At 37.6% G+C, this 27,382-nt stretch overlaps 1 protein-coding gene across 1 annotated transcript in view; it reads right to left on the reverse strand.

Annotated features, from left to right (window-relative positions):
• The window catches only part of EMC2 (ER membrane protein complex subunit 2), a 41,315-nt gene extending 14,328 nt beyond the window's left edge, over positions 1-26,987 (reverse strand). The window contains exons 1-5 of the mRNA XM_083822582.1: positions 26,828-26,987; positions 20,949-21,062; positions 17,719-17,783; positions 13,831-13,916; positions 11,055-11,112 (exon numbers count right to left, since the gene is read on the reverse strand). Coding sequence (XP_083678708.1) covers positions 11,055-11,112; positions 13,831-13,916; positions 17,719-17,783; positions 20,949-21,062; positions 26,828-26,915 — 411 coding nt within the window. The 5' untranslated portion in view covers positions 26,916-26,987. The remainder of the gene's footprint in view (positions 1-11,054; positions 11,113-13,830; positions 13,917-17,718; positions 17,784-20,948; positions 21,063-26,827) is intronic.
• Positions 26,988-27,382: the final 395 nt, after the last annotated feature.

Consider the following 27,382-nt stretch of genomic DNA (forward strand, 5'->3'; position numbering starts at 1 on the left):
ACTCTTCTGCTTAAACACAGTGCGGAGGTAGAGAGAAAATCCGTAGGCAGGATCAGGAGACAAATGAGGACACAGGCAGCACGGCGGGTTTACCCACAGTCACTCCGTTATCCAGCGCTGCTTTGTCAGACTGCAACCTGTGAAATTACATTCATCTTCCTGCTTTTACTGGGAGACGTTTGGCTAAAATCCATAACCGGCTCGGGAAATTTTAACTGCTGACCACATCTATCACTCTAACAATAATATACACTGCTTATTTTCTTGAAAGCTTTTAAAATAAAGATAACAGCAGGATTACACTTTTTTTTTTTAATCTTACAAGAATCATGTCACATGTTTATCAAATTGCAACTACTACTAAACCAAAAAAAACCCCAAAAACTAAAAGACAAAAAAAAAAAACCAACTACATTGCTCCCTACCATGTTTTATGAAGGGGTCTCCAAGCATTTCATAAAGCAGGTCATTATCCCTGCCCTGGGGGAAACGCTGGGGCAGCGCTGAGCTGCCTGCCCAAGGCTGGGATTACACAGCTCGGTGACCTGCTCGCTGAGCAGGAAACCTGAAAGCAGGGAAAAGTGGGGATAACAGTGTACGCAGCCAAAGGAGCACGGCGTGCAATTACAGCTTACGAAGACACAAGTTTCTTTTGCAGGTGACAGACTAGCTACTTCAAAATGTAGCTTGTAAATTGAAAATTCAGTTGTTATTTGCAAAATTATAAGAAAAAAAAAACCGTAAGACTGGAATTGTCAAAAATAACCTGCGTGAGAACTGAAATCATCTGTTTAATATATAAAATCAATCAACGCATCCAACAACTTAATTTGCAATGACAACCAGGCACAGACTACATGTAAGCCATCCTCCCTCTTCATTTCTAACGAAACTCCTTCAATCGCATGCAAACAAAGTCCTCCAAAAGCGTCTGCAAACAGATTCTCCCCATGGGTGCTTTATTTCTTGACCACAGCACTCCCAAATAATGTAAATCACTGGAGCTTCAAGATGTTAATTTATAAAAAGCTACAATTATTTCTAGTCACAAACTTAAACTGATGTTTACCTATAACAAGCATGTCGTGTAGTGTAATCAAATATTGAGGATACAAGGATTAGACATAATTACCAAAACCTGATGGTAGCACTTGAGAGTGAAATTAATTATATGCACATTTGATTGAGTTTATTTGCTTCTAAACTGCACGCAATATTTCCTCAAAGTAACATTTTTTATTTCATAGTTGAGAAAAGTAGTATTTAAAACTTCCCATTTAATTCCCCTTATCAAAAATAAAACAGCATCTGGGCTTCAAATCTGCACTCACTTCAACCACAAACACACCTTCAAAACTCCTGGGATAAGTTAATTTATTTAAGGAGAACTCTTTGTAAACTAAGACACACTGACATTCAAAACAGTGCTGACATTCAAAGGAAAAATCTGGGAAATGGATGCACAACGTGTTTTGGAGTGACAGAGAATTTTTGAAGGTATTTAAAATTGCTGGGAAGAAATCAAAGATGCTGTAGAGTTGTTTTTTGTTTTGGTTTTTAAAAAGTAATTTACAGCATTTTTCAATCACATAAATAAAATTAATATAAAAATGTTCTGAAAACATTGCCAAGAGACATTCACATAGATGTTCAGCAGAAGAGATTTAAAGTATTTGGATCTGTGACTCCTAGGAGTCATAAGACTGTTCTAAAAAATAAAGACCTAGAAACAAAATAGCATTGCTTTTATCTGTATTCACAAACTATTCCTCTATCTCACTTTCTAGCTTTTCTTAAAAGACCATAAAAACTATCAGTTATTTTGTTTAAATAAAGACTGAAATCAATATGATTCCAATAGTCCCTGCTTTAAGAAAAACAAGTATGAAAAGGCCTAAAAACTAAAACCAGACCTGGGCAATTTTGTGTGTTATAAACTTTTTTTTTTTTTTTTTTTTTAATTTATGCTGTCTCTGACCCTATCCAGGTCCCTGTGTGCATCAGTTTCCTCCTCAGTGATCTGGGCCTCACGTGCTGGATGCTTCCTGAGCATCTTGAGGAGAGTAGGCTACATAATGACAAACATAGCATCATTTTCTTCTTTATTTCCATCAAATTAAACCAACTGTTTTACTGCGCAGAACCACTACCAGTGCTAACAACCACTCCACCAGACAAAAACTAGTCACTTTTAAGAAAAAAGGCAGACTCCCAGCAGTACTGCAGAAGATTTTCATACATGCCATTCGTTACCTGCCTTAATATCAGGTGGTTTGAAAAAAAGGTCACGTCATATGTTTTATTAATGTTTCAGGACTTTGTTTAGTGTAAGTCTCACATTTCAAAATATAAGCTCGTTTCTGAGCCTTTCTCAGCTCATTTTGACCTACTGCAAGAGACTAAAAGACTGCGGAACGCAGAGTACAAACCTGTGCAATCATTAACTTCAAGTCCACTGATAGTCACGAGGCCTATTTTCAACTACCAGATTTGAGATTATTTTGAAATCTATGTAGTGTACTAAAACAGTTGCAACAATTATGTTTAAAAAGATAGCAAAATAACATTCAAACCTTACATCTCAGTTCTCCACTTCACAACAATAAGACTCTTAAGAACTAGTCTGATACGAAAATGAACTCAATCTCCTTCCACCTTAAATTAAAAAAGAAAAAAAAAAGAAATTTCTACGCTGCAACAAGATATGCAGCGTTTGACCGTGCAGAACCTATGGCATGGAATTCCCCCTATCAATTTTCCAGGGTTTAAAACAAAATACTGGAATAGTTATTGGCTGATTCTGTAAATCCAGCATTCTTAATGGAAAGATATATGCCATCTTAAAGAAACACTTATACCGTAATCAGTATCATCTGGACTAAGGTACTTTAGTATGTCACATTTATTAAACAGTGAACCTTTCCAAGCTATTTCTTTTAAAGACTAATAATCCCCAATCTGGCACAAGAACTAATCCTCCATTTGTCATGATTCTTTTTAATTAGCATTAAGTAGACTCAAAGTGAAGTGAGGATTTGAACATTTATCAACTTCTGCATTTGGTTAGTAAAATATACCAACAGAGAGTTTAAGATCCGTCTAATTTCGTGGTTGCAAATAAGGTACTAGGGAGGAGAATTGTCAAGGACTGACACGTCTAAGAAAGGAGCAATTTCCTATTTGTTTCACTGCTGCAATGTTAAACAAGTTATATATTGCAACTTAAAATAAACGCATAGTTTTGTTTTTGTTAAGGATTTAATAACTTAGAAAAGGGTCATTTGGTCTGAGTTTGACACATTAAAATAATTTCCTTCAAATTGGAGTATGCAAATCAAAAGTGTAAACAACTACAACAAAGATAAAGGGAAGGAATTACATGGACGTCAAAAAATACCACATAATTTGCGTACAACCACCACAACAAATATACTGTTACCAGATTTTTTATTTATTATTTATTTTTTTAAAGTTAACCAAGGAAGACAGTTAAATCAGGCCAAATCTTGCAAATGAATCTATGCAGGCACAGAGCTACTGACTTGAAACCGCTACTTTAGGGATAACGTCGAGTGTAAGTAGCAATGGTCAACACAATTTTTTACAGGGTTCCAGAGAGGAATCCAATAAACCCATGTCTGCCACCAGCAGACAGAAAATTGGTGGATGCTATAAAGGCTAAAAACTCATGCCTGGAATTGAAAAACACGAAAAGTGTTATATATCAAAGAGTGAGCAGTTAAGGCAAACAAAAGTAAGGCTTCCCAGATCTACTGGAGGTCTTTGAGAGAGTCACCAATGGTCTGGATTAATAAAGATCCATTTAAAAGTCAACTTTGACTTCAAAAAGAATTTCAAAAAGATCTCTCGCTGGAAGCTCTGGAGGAAACTAAAGTGCCACAGGATAAGAAGGGAAGGTCTTTGTGTGGATAAATAAACAGCTAGACTATATAAAACAGAAAAAGATTGTCTACTAGTCAGTTCTCTTCACTGAGAATCCCAGAGTTACCTGTACTAAAAGTTATTGCTCAGCATTGTCATAAGTGATCTAACAAGGGAATTAACAGAGATGTGCTCAAGTTAATTGATCATAATGAGTTATTCAAGTATAAAAGTCAACTGCAAAGAAAAACATTCACAACAGAGAATGCCAGTGTGAAAAAACGGCCCTTGAAATTTAAGTCACTTAAAGGGATATATACAGGGTAAAACAATACTAATTTAACGTATGCAGAGAAGTTCTCTGTATTTGGACAGTCAGAAAAGTTGCAATAAACAGCTCTATAAAACATCAGTTCAATGTTCACAACAGGTCATAAATAAACAAACAAAATAATTTGCCCAAACCCCCCTCAACAGTGATGCTGGAATTATCAGAAAAGACTACAGAGCAGAACACATCAGTAGTATCATTTTTGTCATTGCACAATTCCATAACGATCTTGCTTTTTGAATACTAACTGCAGATCTGTGCTCTCCTTCCTCATCTAAATATAGAACAAAAATCAGAAAGGATGCTGGGAACAGCAGCAGGGGTTCAGGGTACAAAATGGCAAAAAGAACTGCTACACAGGTTAGGACTTTCTCTTCCCTCAGCTTAGAGGGAAGAAAAATGCAAAAGATCCATAAAATCATAAAGAATGAATGAAGTGAACAGAAAACAACTAAACAACTGTTTACCATAACGGAAAAATTAGGGGTATTAAATGAAATTGTTAGGTTGAAGGTTAAAAAAAAAAAAATTGAAGATGTGCCCAATCCATGACTAAATGATGAGGCTTCATCATTGAGTGATATTGTAGACACCATAATTATTATGAATTTATACAAGTTCAAAAAGCATCTCAAAAAAAATCAATGCAATGAAGAGCTATAAAATATACCGCTACCAATTCTGGCACAGGAAAACCATAACATGAAGATTAATAGAAACTGGCAGGGCAGACTAGAGTACACTGCATGACTGCCCTGTTCTTATACACTTCTTCCAGTATCTGCTATTGGTCACTGTCAGAACAGGACAAGCTAAATGCACATTTGGCACAATTTCAGTATAGTCCTTCTTCTGTTTTCAGATACTTAATTTCAAGGGACAAAATCCCCACCAACATTAAAAAAAATGCTACAACCACAAAAGTAAAACATAGGAAAAATGCTAGAAGATACCCTGCTGCTATCTCACTTCGTTGATATGATTCATCAAGAAGCAAAGTAAGTCTCACAAAGGTCGATGATGTGTGTCAGAAGTGTCAGCAGATGAACACATTTCTTCAGGATCCATATAGTGCACCCCAGCTTAATCACCAGATCTCCTTGGGGACTATCCGAAGAAGCAGCTGCAGCTCTTCATACCTCTCACTAACTCCATCCTGTGTCAGGCACAGTGCCAAACTTTCTTTGTCAATCCCCCTTAAACCTACCACCATACAAACCTAAGCGTAGGACTAGTGGAATCTTTCCTGGAAGGACTAGCAACATATTTAATGAAACATTCACATCGCTTCACAAATTTCTTTTATTAGTAGGGATTTCATTTGGTAAGCAACTTTACTTTTTTGAAACTTAAAAGACTCTAGTAGATCAATGTACAAATCTGCAAGAGCTTCAGAGAGGTCTCTGTCTGTTCAAAATGAATGTATGGCTACTGCTGGAGTTGAAAAGAATTATCACTATTCAGATGATAAATAGATAGACAGTGACCAAACAGTGCTCGTTATCCTCATCTTGTTTGATAAAGGAACTGGAAAACAAGTAAGTTACCTACATTACAGAATCATTGAACAGCTTGGGTTGGAAGGGACCTTAAATACCACCCAGTTCCAACCTCCTGCCACGGGCAGGGACACCTCCCACCAGACCAGGTTGCCCAAAGCCCCATCCAGCCTGGCCTTGAGCACCTCCAGGGATGGGGCATCCACAGCTTCTCTGGGCAGCCTGTGCCAGTGCCTCACCACCCTCTGAGTGAAGAATTCCCTCCTAACATCTAATCTAATCTCCCCTCTTTTAGTTTGAAACGATTCCCCCTTGCCCTATCAAGTCAAGGTACTAGGTAGTAGTAACATGCAAGGGTAGAAAATGGTAGAAAGAACAAGCTCAGATTTAATGATATATAATTCCTGTTTATTTACATGATATACGTTCCTAAAACTTGACTCTTTTGTTTCTAGTGTCTGGATTCCCATCTCTAGATGGCTTGACTGGAAAAATAATCTCAAAATAGTACAGAGAAGTGTTAATTCATACGACTCTATGCACTCACTTGTGTTCATTCCTAAAAACAGAGCTGTTCTGGGTGAAGCCACGGTGTTTCTGGGTTCTTAAAGTAGTTCACTATCATGTTCTGAAAATTCCATTTTTAATTCTTCGTTCAGTGAAACACAATTACTAGACCCATGAAGTTAATGAGATTATTCACATGCCCTAAGCTAAGCAAGCATATACAGTGTCTCATTGTATTAAAAGCTTAGCTGAAAAAGTGTCTCTAGAGAAACAGCAGAAGAATTACACCAATAAAGACTTCAGATTTTCCGTGGATTAGAAGACAGAACTGTGTCTTATCTCACTTTCCCCTTTTGCTGACTAAGTGCTCTGCAATCTTCTTGATGGTTGAGTTGAAGAATCGGGACAAACTGCAGCTGTACGAGGATGACAGTGGAGCAGTTTAGACACCAGCCCAATTCTTGGACATATGAACTCGATTTCGTTTCTTATCAGCCTTCTTTGAACTCCTGGACAGGCCATATCGAGAAGAGCCCAGTTCACAAGAATATTTAGCTATTTAGTTACAAATAGATGGGTCTTCATTTAAATTGCTCCCCAAAAGGAGAAATCTTTGCCAGGGTAAAGTAATGCAAAAAGGCATTCAACTTAATCTGATACAGACATATACACATAGTTTTAAAATTACTCATTTAATATCCATTACAGAATTGAAATTAATGGCAAAATCGGAGAGCTGTCTACTTTGAAACTGAGCCCTAAAAAATTTTGCAGAGCTGTGCTTTCATCTGCTCTCCACATGTAAAATGACAGTACTGTTTCATCTCACATGGATGCTGTAGGACAAATGAGAGGAAAAAAAATGCTCAAGACACTACTTCTTCTGTAAGAGCCTCATCCCAAGAAATTACGACTTAAGCATCAGTTAGAAAATATGAATATATCAATTCCAAGCAAATTTCCTATCAAATTTTACAAAAGCAATTTATCCAGAACACAAATGCTACTGTAGTATCCATAACACTAATAAAGATATTGAGAACATTGTGAAAATGAAGTTACAAATTAAAAACACCTAGAGATTGAATCTGGCTTTAAATTTCGTATTATGAAATCATATCAAATTTTAGCCTTTATTTTCTTAACCAATACAGCTCAACTTCACTACACACTTCAAAAGACTACTGGTCATTTCAAGGGTGTGCAGATTATCTTCAGGAGGTATGACGTATACTATACCTGTGTTCTCTTTAGTGAAATAACAGATATTCCATCCTGCAGAACTGCAAGTTTTGTTACTTGCAACGTTCAAATGGTATATGGCTTCATGACTAGAGCTAAAACAGTTACTGACAGAACTAATATACACCAGGTACTATAGGGAATAAAGACAACTTGCACAAGTAGGTCTCAAAGCTGTTTATTGACAGCAGAAAATATGCTGCCTCAAGGCAAAATGTGATTTTTATTTAAAAAAAAAACGGGGAAGAGGTAGTCCAAGACACAAATGCCAATACAAATCTGTTCTTATCTCCTACCCACCCTTCAAGCCATCTGTTCCCCTACATCTGACCTGACCTCTCTTCTTAACTAACCACCTAACCTGTCCCTCTCTCTTTAGCCCTCACAATTCTGCTTTCCTCACTTTTTATTCAGTTCCTTCTGAATGTTTTTTCCTTCTCCTACTCACTGCTGGGGTCCAACTCGGGAAAGAAAGGAGCCTCCCTCCTTCTCCCTACTTTCTGCCCCTTTCCCACAGTGCTACAGCCATGAGGAACAACTTCTAGAAGTCCTGCTTAGTTTCCGTAGCCTGGGATAGATCATGCTCAATACAATTGGGATTTTTAGAAGATGTATTTAATAAAAATTCCATCAGTCTCTACTGAGTACATGAAATGAAGACTTTCAAATGCCTGTAACTAAGCCAATTTGGGTGTTTTTTCATAGTATAATACAAGTCGCATTCTACCAAGTGCTCTTTTCCTGTTGGTATCCAACGTTTTACTCCAAAGCAGGATGAGGTCTTCTCAATGAAATAAATTATCAGCAAAAACAAACAAACAGAAGTCCTTCCTTTCTGCTAAAAAACAATGCTCCCCTTATTTTGTTCTGAGAAACAGGCTAAGTATGTTTGTCTACAAACAACTCAGTCACTGTTTGGCATCAGTATAAAGATTTTCAATTGGATACTAAATTAAATTTTAATTAATAAAAAAGGGCCTAAAATGGAAAATGTTATGCAGCCTTAAAAACAGCTACAGCTTGAATATGCTTGCATTTCAACGCAAATGGACAGGAAAGGAAAAGGTTGCCATTCCTACTGTATTAAAATGCACGCAACTTGCGGTTTTCACAAAGTCACGTTTCATTCACGAATGTTAATCTCTTTAGAAGGGACAGACTGTTACTCAATGCCTACAAGTTTTGATGAATGAAATGTGATCTCTGAAATGACAGCATTAACATTGCTCTATTGTCAAATGAGTCATCTTTTTCAGCAAGTAAGCCTTGAGTGAGGTAAAACACAGAGAGATGACCATCTTTTAAAAACAAAGGCTACTTACAATTCTATCCTGAGAAACAAAATAGAATAATTACTCTTAATTTCAGAGTTTCATACAACAAAACCTGATCTGAAAGCGTAAGCATCCATTATGTAATTGGAGTTCAAGGTTCACTTAACGTAACAGAAAAGCCTGCTAAGTGTTTAAAATACAAGATTTTCTGAAAAAGCTTTTACCATTCTACTCTGTAGTTGAAATTGTCAGTTGATGCAAAGTATGATTTTTACACGATTCGTGTGAACAAATGTCTATGTTTCACTCACAGCACTTGCCAAAATGTTTAATATATATAAGCAACTCCATGTGTCAGCACACCAGAAGAAATTGCTATACAGTAAGGTGACTGCCAAGACAAACTGAGCAACAGCTTCTTTTTTAAAATCTTGAAATACTTATTTTCCTACAGCAGCCATATGTGTGCATGGAAATAATTAACAGGTAAAAGACACAAAGAAATCTACTCATGTCAATTTATCAAAACTTTCTACTTAATTTTCACTTTTGACATGCAAGACTGAGCCAACATATCCTACAGTTATATAGCAAGGAACTTTTGCACTGACTTCAACACTCTTTGCTTCTGGTCTAAGATTTTCAGAAATCTAATAAATGATGCAACTGTTTTATGGGTCTTTATGATTTTCTTATGGAGGAAATCCAAATCAGGCATGTTACTTATTTAAATATATTATTTTGTTTTATAAAAATATCCTACAAGCCACTTACTCAGATAACATTAGCCATGTTGAGTCAGGTGAAAAGTAAAAGTGCCAAAAATGCACCCTTCAAAGTTCTGTGGTCTATGGATGTCATTGTAATATGGTGCTCCATTTTCCAGTGGCTTCAGCAGAAGGTCATAAAATGTGCACCTAAGTGATCTATTCTTGTGTAGATGGTTTCCATCTTATTTTAACAAAACTTTGAAGACTTAGCGTCTCTGAAAGCCTTTGGTCATACACTTCTAAAACATGTCAAAATTAACAGCAGTCAACTACACAGCTTGTGCTCAAACTTCTACTCAAAAACACTACAGACTTTCAAAGAACAACTGCAGATCACCTGTATTTGTCTTCCAAAGCAAAGTTCAAGAAAAACTGCTTTAGGGAAAGAAAAAATAAGAGTGAAGAGCTGCAATAGTTCATTTTATCTGCACACCAAAAATGGCTAAATCACTGCTCAAAGACAAAGACTTTAATCTACGACTGCTGTCTGAGTGTTCAACTTGGTATTAACATTTCAAGATGTGTTTTCTTAAAATATATTTATTTATTTACTTTAAATGGTTTACTTCATATAAGTTCTGACGCTTTATATCCAGTTCTGGCATACCTTAGCTACCCCAGTTACATGTTTCTATTCCTTAATAACAGACCTCATCAAATAAACCAAGTGCAGAAATGCTGAGGTTCAAAAAGCACCAGTGAAGGTTTACACGAGACTGCCAAAGCATTGACAATAGCTAAATTATTATATTTACATAGAAGTCACAGGTCCAGTTCCTCAAGACCAAGTAACACAGACAAACATATGCCTCAAATGGACAATGAATAGTAATAATTGTTAACTGACATTGCACCGTATGATACAAAAATTATGGAACTCTGTATTTTCTTCATATTTCTAATTTTATCCTTGCTGGGAAAACCAAAAACAGACAAAAAATAAGTTGTTTAAATACACAGCTACAAGTTGGACTTTTATTTTTGCATGTAATAACTCAAGGTGGCTTACACAACCAGTACACAAAAAATCCTTAAAAAAAGTGTAGTCTGCCTCAGATTTTGCTTTATACAGCTGGCCAGCTTTATGGCGTTTTGTTTCAAAAGCTAATGAAGCGTTCCAGGTAATAAATCAAAATAACTCTAGTATTCAAGCACTACCTGAGTGCATTCGTACTTAATCTTCAAGTAAGATTAAGCTTTAGGAAGACAGAGGACACATGGTGGACTATATTGGTCCTTTAAATACTAAATATTCAGGGAAAATGGAAAAGCTGAAAGGCCCAATATAAGTCCTATTAAGCTTGCTGGAAAGGTTAACAGTTATAACCTTGTGTCTTCTAAATTCAGTGTTAAAGAAAAGATTAAATCATACCTTCTCTTCTTGAAGAGAATCTCATTTGTTCTAACAAACATAACATACAAGGTTATTACACTAGGAAACTAAAGGAAACAAATACAGTAATACATGCAAACTCATCTCCACAGTGAGACCATCATCAAAATGTTATCAAACAAACCACTGCAGTTCAGAAAAATCTCTTGAACTTACTGTATTAGTTGAATCTTCTTGTAAAATTCGATCATATAACTGTATGGCATCATCATACCTGTTCAAAGAAACCATTCACATTTATTTCTGTTAAGACAGAACTCTTTGACTTTCTGACTATCCTATATTTATGCAAATTATAATCATGCAGAATTTCTCTTGAGTGAGTGCTGAATATGAACTGCAATATTTTATGTCACCAAGTTAAAAACAAAATAAATGGCAATTCATTCATGGAATACTGTTTCAGCAACAGCTTACAGGTTCTACACCAAAGTTGTCTTACTCTCTCATCTGTTCTCTTCTTCTGTACCCAACAGGTCCAAACACCACATCCCAACTCTCTCCTTCTCCTTTCCCAAGAAGCAGAAACCCCAAAACTTCAAAGGCCATCCAAAATAATGATTTGTCACCTCATTATTATAATTTAAAACTTCATACAAGTCTTTTCTGTCATGATTTTAAAAATCTAAGCTTTAATTTGCTTGTTTAGCTAGCCCTGTACAGAACTCAATCTGGACAAATGAAACAATTCAATTCAAAACACATTTGACTATACAGCTATTGCTCTATCACCACGTAACTAGGGCATACTTCATCCCTTCATGTAGACAAGTAGTTTGACAAGCAGTTTTTCAGAGGTACTGCTGATTTTGCTACACATCCCCTCCTCACCTCGTGCACCCATTTACGTACTCGTACTCACACCATTTCCTGAGCACTGCCGCAGTTTGCACAGCCAGCTATGAGTACAGTACTGGGCACTGCACAACAATACTTCTCCAGTCCAGTTACCATAAGGTGTAGAACAACTTAGAGGCAAATCCTGTAAAATGTTATACTCTTGTTTCCCATTAGCTGCTATTGCATCCAATGTATTTTACAAGGCTGAACAAAACGGCCATAATCCCAGCTTAACCCAGTCGATTCCAGTCAAGTTCCAGAATGGTACTCTCTCGATCAACGTCTACAAGATTGTTCCTTCCTATCTCTTCTTTCTGCTGAGGAAGGAATGATCTTAACAACTCCTGGAGTCACTCAGAATTTAATGAGAAGTGCACGATCACTGCTGCCTAGGCCTCCCTAGGCTTCCCTTGCAGTCCCTGGGGACAGGCAGGCCTCTCCAGGGCACAGGTCAGAATACCTACAAATGGGTTCCCGTACGAGACAACCTAGAGCTAAAGCCCTTCTTTCTCCTCCGAGTTCTAGAGAAAACCCGTGGAGATGAAACCTCGACTTTCGTTAATACCTCTGCTGCCCTGATAGTCCAGTCTCGAGGACCTAAACTGACAGCAACATTCTGTCAAGAATTTTCACATGCACTTTTGGAAAATTGCAGCTCAACCCCCACTTCACAGCTGAAACAACACACGGTGTTTTGCAGCTATCATCTCTTACAAAGACCTACTCTCACTCAGTAATGTCTTCAACATAGTCACCTAAGCCTGAACATAATTATTATCTTTTGCACTTTTGGAGAGGTTTTGGGAATGGGGGAAACTGTGCTGCCAATCTCTCACTGTATTCATAGAAACAGAATCATTAAGGAAAAGACCTGGAAAAGACCATTTCCATTAATGGAAAAGACCTCCAAGATCATCTGGTCCAGCCATCCCCCTTGTAGGCAGAAAGAAAGCTAAGTTTTAATGGACATTCTTCAGGAAGATGTGTAGAGAGTATGAAATGTGGAACATTTAGTTGCACCAACACTGCTCCTATGGCAGTGGAGCCCAGTTATCCTCTCTTTTTGTTCCAAGCAATGGACCTTCACTAGTGGCTCATATCAAACTACATTTTCAAAGTTCATTTTGCAAGAAACATCTGCTAAATAAATAAATTATAATAAAGCATTTAGGAGTTTACTTTTAAATTCCAATTCCCTCATACCAAGATGGGCCAAAAGCTCAAAATCTCATTAATTCTGTATGCAGAATGTGGCATGGAACAGATTTGCTGGAGTTCAAAGGCACAGGAAGCTAAGACTCTTGCTCATACTTTTGGCCATACTCTGCAAAACCCAAAACAAGTGCCTGAGAACAACATGTTGGTATTAAGGAAATAATCAAAGGAGGAAGGCAGACAAAAGTGGTCAACCTCAAGCCTGGACGTCATTCCTCTCGGAAAACTAAGTTCTCAGCTGTTCATAGAAATTCCTATTAAATTTTGTATGTTATAACCATTCTATAGGATATTTCAAAAAGGTCACTCTAACTTTAAGTTTCTGCCATTCTATTCCAGGTTTGGTGGAGGTGTTTTTTTTGAATTGTTTCTATGAAGAAGTCTATAGATTTAATTCTTATTAAATTCCACTGGATTTATTCACACTCAGAAAATAAACAAACAACAAAACCTCTATTTTGCAGTAATTGGTAGTACAATGAAGCAAATAAATAAATAAATAAATAAATAAATAAAAATAAAAGAGCTGTCACTCATTTTCACATGCTGCTCCAAACCTGTAAGATGAAATGTACACCTCACAGGCCTTGCCAAAAAAATGCCTAGTGTTTTAGTGTATAATAGCTTAAACTGTCAAGTAATAGATCTTTTTAATCTATGAAATCTGATGAAAGATTGCAAAAATGTAACATTGTATAGTACAAGCAAAAATGCAATAAAAATGTCTGAACATAATATGATCGTGCACACCATTATTTTCTTTAAAGAAAATGGACAGTATTGCTTTGCCATGTGCTTATTATGCCTGAATTCCTTTTTAAGAAATAGCATGCACCTTTCCATACAGAAATTACATTTTTTTTAATCCAGGTTTTACCTTTCCATAGCTTCAAATCTCATTCCAGTTAATCGCTTAACTCTGTGGCTCCCAGGAAACTGCCTCCTTAGTTCCTGAAGACAAAACTGTACAAATAAAATCAAAAATACTATTGTGAACATAGTTATCTACACCGAAGCAGGAAAGGAAATAAGTCCTTGACTGATGAATTCAACAGCCTGCAATGATTAAAAGCAAATATCAATTTTTGAAATAATAAAAATAATTGATAAAGAGAAGTTCAGTAACTGAAACTTTGTCTGTAAGAAGACTAATTCTAAGAAATATTTTCCATACAGTTTGTTAAGTCATCAAGGCTTCCTGGAAATAGTCATTTGCCCAGAAAATTAAACTCTTCTACTAAAACTGTTCATATACTATTAAACACTGCAGTCTACTTAGTTGCCTCATATTAACACAAGAAATTGAAAAAAAAAAAAAGAAAAAAGAAAAAAAATGGTAAGAGCTCATGCGATAATTCTTTAATAAAAGGGTAACTCAGAATAAACTATGCTAATACTATGCTCTGTGTTTATTTTTTAAATAAAACTTTGAAATCCAAAGAAAATGTTTGTCACTGGCTTGAACTGAGCCCACTGGCAGAGGAGGCATAACTTCTACCTCCTGAAATCAATGAGACACCTGGCCTGGATAAAAAAAAATAAGATGTTTGGTAGAGGGACTGAGTCACAACTTCCCCAGAGCAAACTGACTCTAACCATATTACAAATGTGGCTAGATAGCAGTGCAAAGTTTGTAGGTGACTCATTACTCTTTGGTAAAAGACAATAGACCCCAAGCACTTCAAAAGGCCAGTGGTTTGAATTACATAAAAAGCTTCACACACAACCCTTCTTTTCAATAGCATTTAATTTATGCAACTGAGCTTATAAACCTGTTCCTGAGATCTAAGGTTCTGGCTAGGGCCTATCCACATAATCTGTTCCATCATCACATCCACTGGTTAAAGGAAAAAATATGGACAGTCAAGCAAATTGGTAAAAATTAGCAGATTGTGCCCCACAATCGGCAGATAGACTTGCACCTAGAAGAAAGACATCAACAGCATAAGAAAAGCTGATGAAGTAGCAGGAGCACTGTGAAACTAGAACTGTTCATATTAGAACTGACTACAGCATCACTATCCAACTAAATACAGAAGTCACAAGGCCAAAATAAACTCGTGTAGATTAAGAAAGGCATCAGAAGCAATAATGAGACATGAAAAGCTGTGAGACAATCTCAAAAAAACTTGCTGCAATACTTTTGAAAGCAAAAAAAAAGCCCTCTATCTGAATAAATTACATTAGGTCTACCTTCAGATTGTTCTGAACTCAGAAGCGCTGAATGTCGTCTTTTGAAATTTAACCTGTAATCATTTAAACCATAATCATTTATGATAATATCTATTTTTGAAATACTGCATTTTTTAATAAGAGATTATCAATTCTTACAGAGAGGACTGGTTCTGCACTATGTTAACTGACTACTTTTCAGTTTCTCTCAGAAACCCAGCAGTTACAATGGCAAATCTAATTTATATATGAAACTTTAACTAGCAGTTAATTTTCTCCCTGATTTTTTTCAGTCACATAGGTTTTTAACTTTAAAAGTCTGACAAAAGTAAAGAAATATAAACCTGAACTTCAGCATGTAAAACACTGCTAGTGCAGGTGTCTGCCAGCAGTAAGTAATTTCCCTAAAACACATGCTTAAAAAAGAACCAGGTAATTGCAGTAGCTGCATGCATTATACATTGTCATCATGTGCATGACAAAGAGGACAAGTCATAAAAAGAAGAAAAAAAAAAAAGGCCAGATAAATAACTTTGTGAAATCCATCTCAGCCTCCTCATTTGGAGCAGATGAGACCCGTTCCCCTAAGCAAAACTCATCACAGCTGTCAAAAGCTTTTTCTAAAAAACAGAAGTTCCAAAGCTGCTTGTCTACAGTGGGGCAACAGCTGCAGCAGAAAGCCGCATATGATGTTGACTTGCTTGAATTAACTACTTATTATAAATCTATCAAAGAAAAAAAGAAAAAGTATCTCAGTTTCCCTCTAAGCTTTTAACTTCCTTTCTGAGCTGCATATAAAATGCTGCACTCCCTGATCTTGAGCAATATACCTTAGAGGGCATAGAAACTGAAATTCAAAATCCCTTCCAGGGTGAGTAAAAACAAATAATGTTTCAAAACCGATCTTTCAACACTGGCTGCCTCAACAATTTCATGAAAGTCTTCCTAAAAAGACCCTGAAAATAAAGACTAAAACTGTTTTAGATATAAATCAGAACACAGAAACACATTTATTTAAACAGTAAGTCTGTTTGTTTTTGTTTAAACAGACAGTTATATACTACAAATGTTTTCTTTTGGGACACAAAAGAAAGGGAAGTTCAGTGGGTTCACAACAAGTTCAATGAGTTGTGCTGTGTTTTCCAGTGTACTCCATTTTACCATACACATATGAAAAATGAGATCAACTTGTCTAGTTCTGCCTACTTTCAAATTGTCCTTCTCCCAGTTACATCCTCTAGTCTGACCCCTTGTATATCACAGGCCATTAAATTTCACCCAAATGACACCACATGAAGCTCAAAGACTTCATGTGGTGTCTTGCTGTCTGAGGGAGAATAAGGCACTAGAAGAGTAATTCCCAGGAAGGACCTGAACTTCTGAAAATATCTTTCTTTTTACTTTGAATGAGCTCAATGTTGTTGGCTTTCAGGGCACAAGACAAGCCCATGATTTTTTCTCAGTCATTTGTGAAGGACGTATGAAAAAATTATTAAAATTTGACTGCAAAGCATTTTTTTTTTTGCCTTTTTCAGTTCCTTCCTTTAAAGGAGCAGCTAAGGTCGTGGTATTTTTTTTTTGGGGTGGTGGTAGTGATGGTGGTGTAATTTTTCATTAGTTAAGAGTTCTAAGCAAGCTCATTTTATCTGAATTGCTACTTGTATAATTCAAATAAATTTGCATACAAAATTACTAAAACCAAATACCCATTACCAATATTTATATTAAAACCACTGAATAATTTGAATTAGAAAGGGCCTTTGGAGGTCACCTGTGCTAAATCCCCACTCGTGACAGAGCCAGAAGGTGGTTCAGGCCATATCACAACATTTCTGAGCATCTCCAAAGAAGGAAATAATACTGCTTCTCTGTGCCATGTGTCCTGAAGTGTTCACCATCCTCATTGTCACAAGCTTTTTTCCTGATGCTGGAAATTGGAATTTCCTCTGTTGCTGCGTATGTCTATCGCAGTTGTCCGCTGATGCACCTCTACAAGTCTGTCTCTGCTTTCTTTATAACTTTCCACTACATATTATATATGCAGTCAGAGATTTGAAGATCACAGTAAGATCTCCTCTTCACCTTCTAAGGACTTAAACACATATCTCTCGGCCTTCCTGTATACATTATGAAGTCCAGCTCCTTATTCATCTTGGTGGCCATCTGCTGGGCTTGCTCCAATAAGGCAATGAATTTGTCAGCAAGGATAGCCAGCATGACATATAATTTGATGTGTGTGACAGGGCATTTTACCTCAACACATTAAAGAAACAATATAATTGGAGAGGTTTTTAATAAACAAACACACTCTGTACAATATGGCAACTTCGGTATTATTCTTGACATGTAGCCCATGCCAGAGTAGCTGTAAATATTTTCATGGCTATTGGAAGAGACACGATCTGTCTAAACAAAAGTCACGCATTATAGAAGGTGGGTGGAGGTGGTTTCTTCCCAGCAGTCTGTTTATTGATACTCTACAAGTCCAAGCTATGAAGTTCAGAATATCCTATAACTGTCCAAAGAGCTACCTGGAAGAAATACCCAGGAAAAAAACTTAAGGTTTGGGAGAAAAGTCAACTGGAAAACTTACCAATGCCAAATCATCTCGACTGCAGTCCAGGGCAGCAATCATCACCTGTTCATATATTATCCAAACTGGACACAAAAGAGATATGAAATTTAGATAATTGTTGTTGTGTTTTGTAGTTTTTGTTTTTTAAGGTTATGGGAAACACCTACAGTATAAATAAGGTTAACGAATTCTGTCTGTTTATTTTTCCCCTACTACTCCTGTGGATCACTACTGAAACAGGGACATTTAAAGAAACTGCTGGAATTAATTAAAAATGCATTTAAGCAGTTTTATTGCTTTCAGTAACATAAAGTACCTTTTGACATCTTGAAAGGCAAAAGCTCTAATCCTCTGCTATTCCTAACATTATAGCTGCAATCTTTTAAACAGATCCCCATTAGGACATGCTCTCTGATCAGACCTGGAGAATAGCCATTTCAGTCTAGAATGAAAACAATTTTTTCTTAACTGCCAAAAGTCCTATAAATACTGTCTTCTTTCTGGAGTTGAAAAATGTCTCTAAATCAATGACAGATTATATTAGTTCTGTTCTAGGCCTACTGAGTTCTTGAATGTATAGAACTTAACAATACAGCTACAGAAGCGATAGAAAAGTCATGCTATGGCAGAAGGAAATATGTAACACAGGTGCTACAAGTACTGACTGCATTAAGTTGCCTGTAACCTTTCTTCCTCAATGGAACTATCTGTAAGACATATATTCTCTTTTTACTATATAACGTATATAATTTTTTCATGAATGTAAAAATACATACATACAGACAAAATACAGATAACATATATACAGGATTTAAATTTTGTGTTAAGTTAAAAAAAATCAAAATACAAGAGTACATTTATAGCTTATGAACAGCTCTCCTCATTAGAGCAAACCTCTGCTTTGATACTCTATCCCTAATACATGTCAATGTCAAATATTTCACAGAAGAACATTTGTAGTAAGAAGTTTAAATAACCATTTCAGGGGTAGGTATGTGTTTTTCTAATGTGTATTAAAATTTTATTACTTAAGCTTAATAAAAATTAATACAAAGCCAAGGGTTTTACTCTTCTACTTTGAAATCTAGCTCTGTAACTTTGGTCTACTGATTGTCCATGTGAATCCCTACTTTTCACGAAAATTATAAAGTGAATAATAAAACCCTCGCCCTTTAGGCTCAATATTCATTTAGCTATTTTTATTTTTAAAACTCTTCACTAATGATAAAATATTTTTTTTTCTTTTCCAATTACATTGGATGCCTTCTGCCTGAGGACGCAAGTTACAATGATATTGAAATAAATCTACCCCACCGCATCTACTATTTTGCCTTCTGTATGCATTCTGGAATTAAGCACTGTAATATCCAGGGTTTTTTTTGAGAATACTTTAAGCAACAAGACATCCATCACATATAACTCATTCACCTTTCATAGCTATCCAATAAAGAATTCTATGTGAGCTGTAGGTCTTGTTGCTGCTGCTGTTTTGTTTTTTAAACTGCACAAAGTTGCTATTCTGACAGTACTTTTTTTTTAAAAAAAGCAACCCAATTATGTAAATAACTTACAGATACTTTTATGCATTTGTTAAGAAACTTAGAAATACTGCAGCTAGTTAATCTAATGAATCCTGAATGTCAGGTTTATGAAACAACAAGACACGTACATCATGAAAAGGTCATATTCAACACTGACAAGAAAGGAATGACAAGTAGTGACTTTGCTTGTGTTACTTAGGACAGTGTTTCAGAAGGGCACTGGTAAGATCTGAGAGGAATACCAAAATCCTCAATAACCCCTCAATAAACAACAATTCTCATAAATTATTAACAACATTGTAATGAGAAAGTAAAACCAAAGTTAGTTTTCATTTTTTTTCTATAGCAGAGGGACATGATGACAATTCTTCTGCAGGTGACTGTATTAAGCCCATCCTGCCGCCTACCAGCAAGTGCATTCCTCACAGTTACAGTGTAAGACAAGCACAGAACATTGTCTTCAGGTACTGAACCTCCAAATGCACTTCATGCTTCACTGCTATGCAGTCTTTTACATGATATATACAACACGTGATTGATTCTTTGGGTAGATTATCCACATATATTTATTTAAAGCGTATAACATTGGCCGTGGCTAAGTTCCTGAGAAGTGAAAGAGCTTCACAACAGAATTACTGCCCAGAGGTTCTGCATGGCAGAACCAGAGCAAAATACTGACATGAAAGTAATCCTACCTGTAGAACCACGAAGCCAACACCAAAAAACGCCTCACTTAATAAATTAATGAAGCAAAATGTTTTTCTGAAGTAACTATGTGACTTCTGGAACACTGCATGCAGTTAGGTATCCAAAACTAAAGTTAACTTACTAAAGCCGAACAAAGTTATTAGAATACTATCACTTATATTAGTGAATACATTGTATTATTGTGGCTGCAAAAATCCACTATACAACAGCAATTAAGAAAAATTCAAGAACTAAAATAAAAACGTATTAAAAGAAAGTCTATATAAAATTATCTGAACTATAAAGAAGGGAGAATAAAGAAAAAAGAATGAGCATTAAAATAAAAACCTGCCTGTGTGACACTTTGTTATACTTTGTTTTACATTATGCTTATAGTACAGAGTGCTATTGTACGGTTGTGACATGTTTCCAAACAATTCTTTTGCAGTACGAAATATCACATGCCAAGTTTCTGTCTCCTCCTGTCTATGAAGTTAGTATAACGCAGTTAAAATAATGTGAAAATAATAATTGCATGCATAGTGAAAATGCAGAGTTAATCTTCAACTATAAAATCACAAACATAATGATATAATAAAAATGGCCTTAGTATTAATTTCTGCAGTTTGTGTGACTTGATTAAGGAATAGCTTTCTCTGTTATAAAATTATCCTTTCAGATGTTTGCTGTGCTGTTGAAGAACAGAAAATCAGTCAAATGACAGCTACATAGAATTACATTACTTCACATAATGAACTAACTAATAGTATAGCAAACTAAGTGTTCTAGCAGGTAATTTTTCCATCTGTTTTCACTGCACCCCATATTTGGGAAACAAATATAATCTGGGAATTTTGGCAACCTGATATAATAAAAAGTTAATATATATTTTACCAACACCAGCAGATACACAAAGGCAACACAGAGGTATAATACAGAGTCTGAAAAGAGAAAAACAAAAGCAGACAAGTGCATAAAATCCAAAAGCAATGGATGCTGTAAAAAATAATGTTTCCTTACTGTCATCTCCAAGCTTAGAGGCATATTCATTAATTAACTCTTCTCCAACATCCACTATCTGTTCACTGTTTCGGTAGTTTTCTTCCCTCCATTTTCTCATTTTATCACGCATATCTGAGGGTAAAGAGGAAAAGAAATCAGAAGAAAATATTGCAATTTCCAGGTAGTAATGGAATTTGAAATTTATTTCTTGAAAATATGCATATGAAGAATGGTTTAGAGAGCAATAGGTCTAAAAAAGTGACTTCCACTATTAGAAGAAAACTACTAGAGAACAGGTAGATGTACTAGACCTCTGGAACTGTACCTCAAACCTTGCTTATGCTGTAATATAAATAATCAATTCAACTTCTAAGTTTGCAGGCTATTTAGTTAATAAAATATGCACTAGAAAAAAATACAAACACACACACAAAACTGACACCTGGTTATCCAATAAATAATACAATTTAATGGACGTTACTCAGTGTTAGGAAACACAAGCTTCAGGAGTTTTCTTCCAAGTAGTATTACACTTACATTTACACACCATAACCAAAATTGCACTTCTGCTCCATATACTTTCACTTGAAGAAAGAATGAGAAAAACGATGAGAACTCAATCACTGCTCATTTTTATCAGTGTAGGAAAAATGTTATAAAATTCTATTCCAAAGAATCTGCACGCTCGTACCAATGGGAGCTGCAAGACAGACGTGGAAACAAAGTATTTCTATGCCAGGGAAGTGCTCAGAGGTGAAAACTCTCATTGCTCATCTAGATAAGATAAAGGCAGTTTCCTGTAGCTTTAGGGTTTTTGTTTGCTTCCAGTTCCAAGAGTACGTTAACTATGAACTGGATCTCCGAGTCCACAGACATACTCAAGGTCATCCACAGAGCACCACCCAGCCTAGGTTTTATTCATCCTTTGGATCAGAAAATTGCTAAGAATGACTTTGTGCACGTATTTACACTTCTATGCACGTATGTGTCCCATACACAAGAACACATTTTGGGGGCACTCAAGGAAAACAGTTTTTGCTATTAAGTAGTGGTTTTACTCCTAGGAAGGTACCACGAAAACCACTGCCAGTATTTTATTTAACTTTACAACAGCTGGAAAAACAAACACAATGGTAGATCTAAACACTGACAGCTTTTCTTGCACTTCAAAACACACAGTTAACATAACTGACAGCCAAAAATTCAGCACTGACTTTTCTTCCATCTACCTGAAGTCATCTCGGATCACTCATAACACTGTTATTGTGCTACTTTTTGTGTTTTGAAACTTGACCAAAACCACCACAGGGTTACGTTTCATATGCATGAGCAAAGTTAAACTGTTCTAGACACATGATGGTCCCTGGAAATTCAAAGTTAGACAGCAAGAATGTGAGAGAACACGAACAGTCACAAAACCTGACAAGCTACACGCATAAAAGCAAATCAGCCATCTGATTCCTAACTACACATGTACTTGGAAATTATCAATGCCTCCATTCCAGTGCAGTTCCAAATGGAATAGTGTCTAAATTATGTACTAACAGAATGTACATCTACCATTCCTCAACCAGTTACTGAATTTACCACAATGGAAAAAAAAAGAGCATAATATATCAGATGATGACTGAAAAAATGAAGTAAAACTAGATGTTCTCATTCATGTGAATCCATCAAAAGGCTCATTAGTTTTAGAAGTATTGAATTCTAAATTAAAGGTAGAAGAAAATACTAAAAACTATAATAAAACTTATCAGGACTTTTTAGAATGTTGTCAATTTTTTAATACAAAAGCTATCAAAAGAGTCAGGCAATAATAATTTCAGTCTTGGAGGCAAATGTACACATGGTACGTAATACAGGGTTGGACGATAGCACTCTGGGATTAAGAAATGTCTAGCTTTAATTACAATTACTCCTCCGTCATGTATGTGGGTTGGTCTTGAGCAACTAATGAACCTGGTTTAGGCTCTCTCTAAGTCAGCAAGCTCTGCCTATATGAACCAAAACATTTTAAGTTCAAAGGAAGAAGCACACTTGCTATGAAATCTGTTGTTCCCTAAAAACGTGCATGCAGGAAGCCAAACGAAGTAACCATTATTTTATTTTTGTTTCTGTTAAGGTGTCAGTTAATTTGGCCAGATACTAAGTAATCCTTCTATAAGGACTCATACTTTGTTTAGTTGGACCAAAGGTTTTAAATCCTCAGTATGGAAGACCTGGTCTTCCATACTCAAGCAACAGTCACCAGAAGAACTACTCAAAAGATTGCAAAATACTCTTTTAGCTTGTTTCCAATTTATATTAAAAGAAATGTAGTTTAAAGCATAAACCAGCTGTCTTTCCGCCCCCCTCTTGTTTTTGGTATTCGGTGAAGAATGATGGACTGACTGCAACAAGAGCTGCCCTGAGAGCACCTCAGGGTCTCCAGAAAGAACTTCTGTGCTACAAAACCAGCTTCTAAAACAACTTTACAAAGGTGTATTTTTCTGAAAACTTCCACTCATGGTCCAAATTCATCTTTACTGTGTTACTGAAATCATGTTGAATATTTATGAACGGTCTCCACCAAACTTTATCTGGCTTAAGAGGGCTTACAGAAGGCTGCACATCACCAGTTAGCACTGACAAGATAACCTACAGCATCAGGCTGCTCTGCCAGGCCTGCAGTTCTTGGCTCTCTGCCACTCCATGGAGTTTCTAATTCCTGTACATAAAAAGGAGACAGGAACGATAATGCCATTTTCCATGGGATAATTAGCAACAATGACCAAAAAAAAAAAAAAAAGCTATTACTTCAGCCTCAAATAAATAAGCTGTAAAATATATATGATGCAGGCCCACACTGCACTTACCTAAAGTACAATTTAATCACTGTTGAACACCCAACTTTGCCACAAAGAACACAAGTGAAAAATGAAGCAAGGTACACAATGTAATTCACATGCCTCACATTCATTCTTCTTCTCTAACCCCGTAATCCCTGTTTCATCTCTGAGCAACATGTAATTAAAGCCATCCTGTTTAAGGACTTATAATATATGAAGGACACTTTTCAGATAAATACCAACCATAAACCTGGTTGCAAAATCAAGCACTTTGTTCGGATTCTTACTTAGGGACTAGGTCACAACACTACCGGGATCATCCCATGAATGAAAAACCTCTTTGTACTGGGGATCTGTTGAAATACACATGGAGGAGAGAGAAAGCCTTCTCTGAGAAGAGTCTTTGTGCAGCCTGTTGCAAGAATTTGTTCACTTGTTAAGAGATGCATAATCAAGTAAGAAAGAGGAAAAAAACACCACCATTTCACAGAATCATCTAGGTCGGAAGAGACCTCCAAGATCACCTAGTCCAGCCTCTGACCTAACACTAACAAGTCCTCTGCTAAACCATATCACTAAGCTCTAAATCTAAACATCTTTTAAAGACTTCCAGGGATGGTGACTCAAACATGTGCTTCTGAAACAGACGTAGACCCTTGTACCAACACAGGTCTTCAAGGTCAAGATGCTCAAAAGGCTTGAGCATCCTACACCTGACCTGCAGTCTGACTTGGAAGACTCCTCTGGAGATATCCAAAGCCTGCCTGGATGCCATCCTGTGCAATGTGCCCTAGGTGATCCTGCTTGGCAGGGGAGTTGGACCAGATGATCTTCAGAGGTCCCTTCCAACCTCGGCCATTCTGTGATTCTGTGACCGTTACATTAAAGCCACGTTGACTCTGTAATACCCTCAGCCAAAACAAGGCAAGGCTAATTACAGAGAACATGTGTACAGCCAGTGCACATTACTGGTCCGCAAAACATCCTACTTCTCTTCCCAATCACTGACACTTTAAAAATGAGAGGAAAAAATATAAACATCTGATTTTATACTTGAAACAGTTTATATTCAGGCAAAGGAAAAACGGAAAAAGTTTTTTTCACAAGCTGTTTTCAGAGCAACTTTTGGGAAATCCTAACAATAAAGCTAGTAATACTCCACACAATTTTCCTTCCCATGCAGTGGCCTCCCCACGAGTCTCTATTTCAGTTGAGCTTCACAACTGTTATTACCTTCTCACAAGACACATAAAAGAACTGGCAAGCCATCTTTTTCCAAAGTGCTAACTAGCCTAAGGACATCAAGGTAATGCAAGTGAGCATCAAAGAGAAAACTAGCTACAAACAAACCACCATGCACGCTGGCAAGGAAGCCCTCTTTTTCATCCTTAAGCATCTCTTTTCTATACCAGACAAAATATTTTCTGAGATTAATGCAATTTGACCTGAAAACCAAACATTTCAAATTCCCTTTTGTTTTACTTTGCAGTCTTCTAGAAAAAGGTGCTGGCTACTGACATCTGCTAAAATACATCCCATGTTCCTCCTCTTTCCCCATTCTACAAAACCAACCCAACCAATAATCTATGCTGAGAATTATTAACTTTTTTCCCCCAGTTGCTCAATTAGTTTTTCGTAGATTGACAATAAACAAACAAACAAAAAAGATCACACTGCTTCTCCCTAACAATGCATTATCTTCTCTACCATATAATATTTGCAACTCATTGGACTACTTAACTAAAGGTTATTCCTTTATGGACAAAACTGTATAGAAGGATTAACTTTTTCCTGATGGGAGACTAATGGGCTCCAGTGCTATATGGACTTGCATTTGAACATGTGCTGTTTATGAGATGAGCCACTCACAATTTAAGGTAAACCATAATAACTACTGCCATAAAAAAATCATTATGATCAAATGGATAGCAGAGCTATAAAAATCTGTGAAGCAGGCTTTTCAAAAACTTGATGTTCATCTTCAAGATCTATCAAAATATGAGATAAATTTCAGGCATTCAAGCCAATAGTGGGTTTCTTAGATTTAAAGACTCTTGCTGTTTCATCCTAAACCCTGACTTAAACTAATTTACCACTTCTGAGGCTTTAACTAAAAGAAAAAGGGTTGACCACAGGTACAACAGCAAATTGATCAAGTATTGACATACTTTATCGCAACAGGTTTAGGGCAATGGAAGAAACAGAGAAGCCTTTTCTTTCAAATTGAACCACCGGCTTCCCCCTCGCACAAACAAGGGCAGAGCAATTGAGAAAAAAAATCAGTTTCTGGCCAACAGCAGTCACATCCACCAGGAACCTTGGAAGGAGAACAACCTGAGCAGCAGTTGCAATGGTTCAGAGCTGCAGCTCCTTGTAGAGGAGCTTAGGACAATGCACCAAAAGTAGCCCGTGTGTAGCTTGATGACCAGGAACAAAATTAAGTTTTTCTGAACTGCTCTTACCAAACTGATAATGGCCATGAAGCATAGCTTAAAATATGGTAGGGAAATAAAGTTTAGCTGGTGTTTATAGAATTTTTGAATAACATGAGAGGTGAGGAACACGTCGTGGGAAGAGACAGTGGCACCAGCCAGCAGGGCCTGGATCCAGGTGCCTCTGGTGGCACCACCAACAGCCTGGCCGGTATCCTGCTGTGATCTGCAGCGCCCTGGGCCAGCAGAGCTTAAACACAAACCTGAACGAGTAATTAAATTTGGTTAGAGCTCAAAAAATAAGAAAAGCGAACTGACACAAACTGCTGACCCGGTTCAGTTGTTGTTTATTTTCTTGCAGGTGCACGAGGGGGAAACAGCGGCGATGCCCCCCAGGGCGGACAGGGGGTCCTTCAAGCACAGGGGGGCCCCGCGACCCCCTCAGGCGTGCCCGGCCACCGGGGCCAGCACGCCCCGCGGGGACACCCCGGCCCCCCGCGGCTCCCCCCCGGTGCTGCCGTGCTCCAAGCCGGCCCCCCGAGGGATGCCGAGATCCTCCTCCGGCCACAACGCCCCCTGCCAGAGCCGCCCCGGCCTCCCGAGCCGCCCGCCCCCGGCTCCCGGTTCGCGGCGGTACCTTCCCAGGTCACGTCGTACATCTCCGAGACCTTCGCCATCTTGGCGGCCGCCCCGTGACGCGGCGCCGTGACGGCCCCGGCCCTCATTGGCGGCGATGGCGGCGGCCGCCCGCGGCGGGGCGAGGCCGGGCGGGGCGAGGGGGCGGCCGCCGGCGGGACCCCGCCTGAGGGACGGCGCTGGGGGATTTCTGCTCGCCCGAGCGTCGCACCAAGGGTCGGCAGGAGGCTGTAGGGCGATCCCCAGAAGAGCCGTTCTGGGCAGAGAGTTAATAAAAAGAGGGCGCTTGGCCTCTCGTGGTTTTGGTGTTTATCTTTTTTTCTTCCCGTCCGCCATTTGGCCGTGTGTCCCCCCAAGGCCCTGTGTCCCCCTGTGTCCTCAGGAGCTGCCAGGCGCCAGCAGAGCCGCTGTGTCTCACAGAAACACGGCGAACAGCTCTGCTATCCCTGGCCATTATTAGCACAGCTTCCATGCAGGCCCGCCAGGCAAATGGAGTGACCAGCTCATCGAGGCCTCTTCATCAGGGCACCAAAATCCATGGGTCAGCCCCAGATGT

Source organism: Anser anser, assembly GCF_964211835.1.
Source record: "Anser anser genome assembly, chromosome: 2".
In the NCBI taxonomy this organism is placed as follows: Eukaryota; Metazoa; Chordata; class Aves; order Anseriformes; family Anatidae; genus Anser; species Anser anser.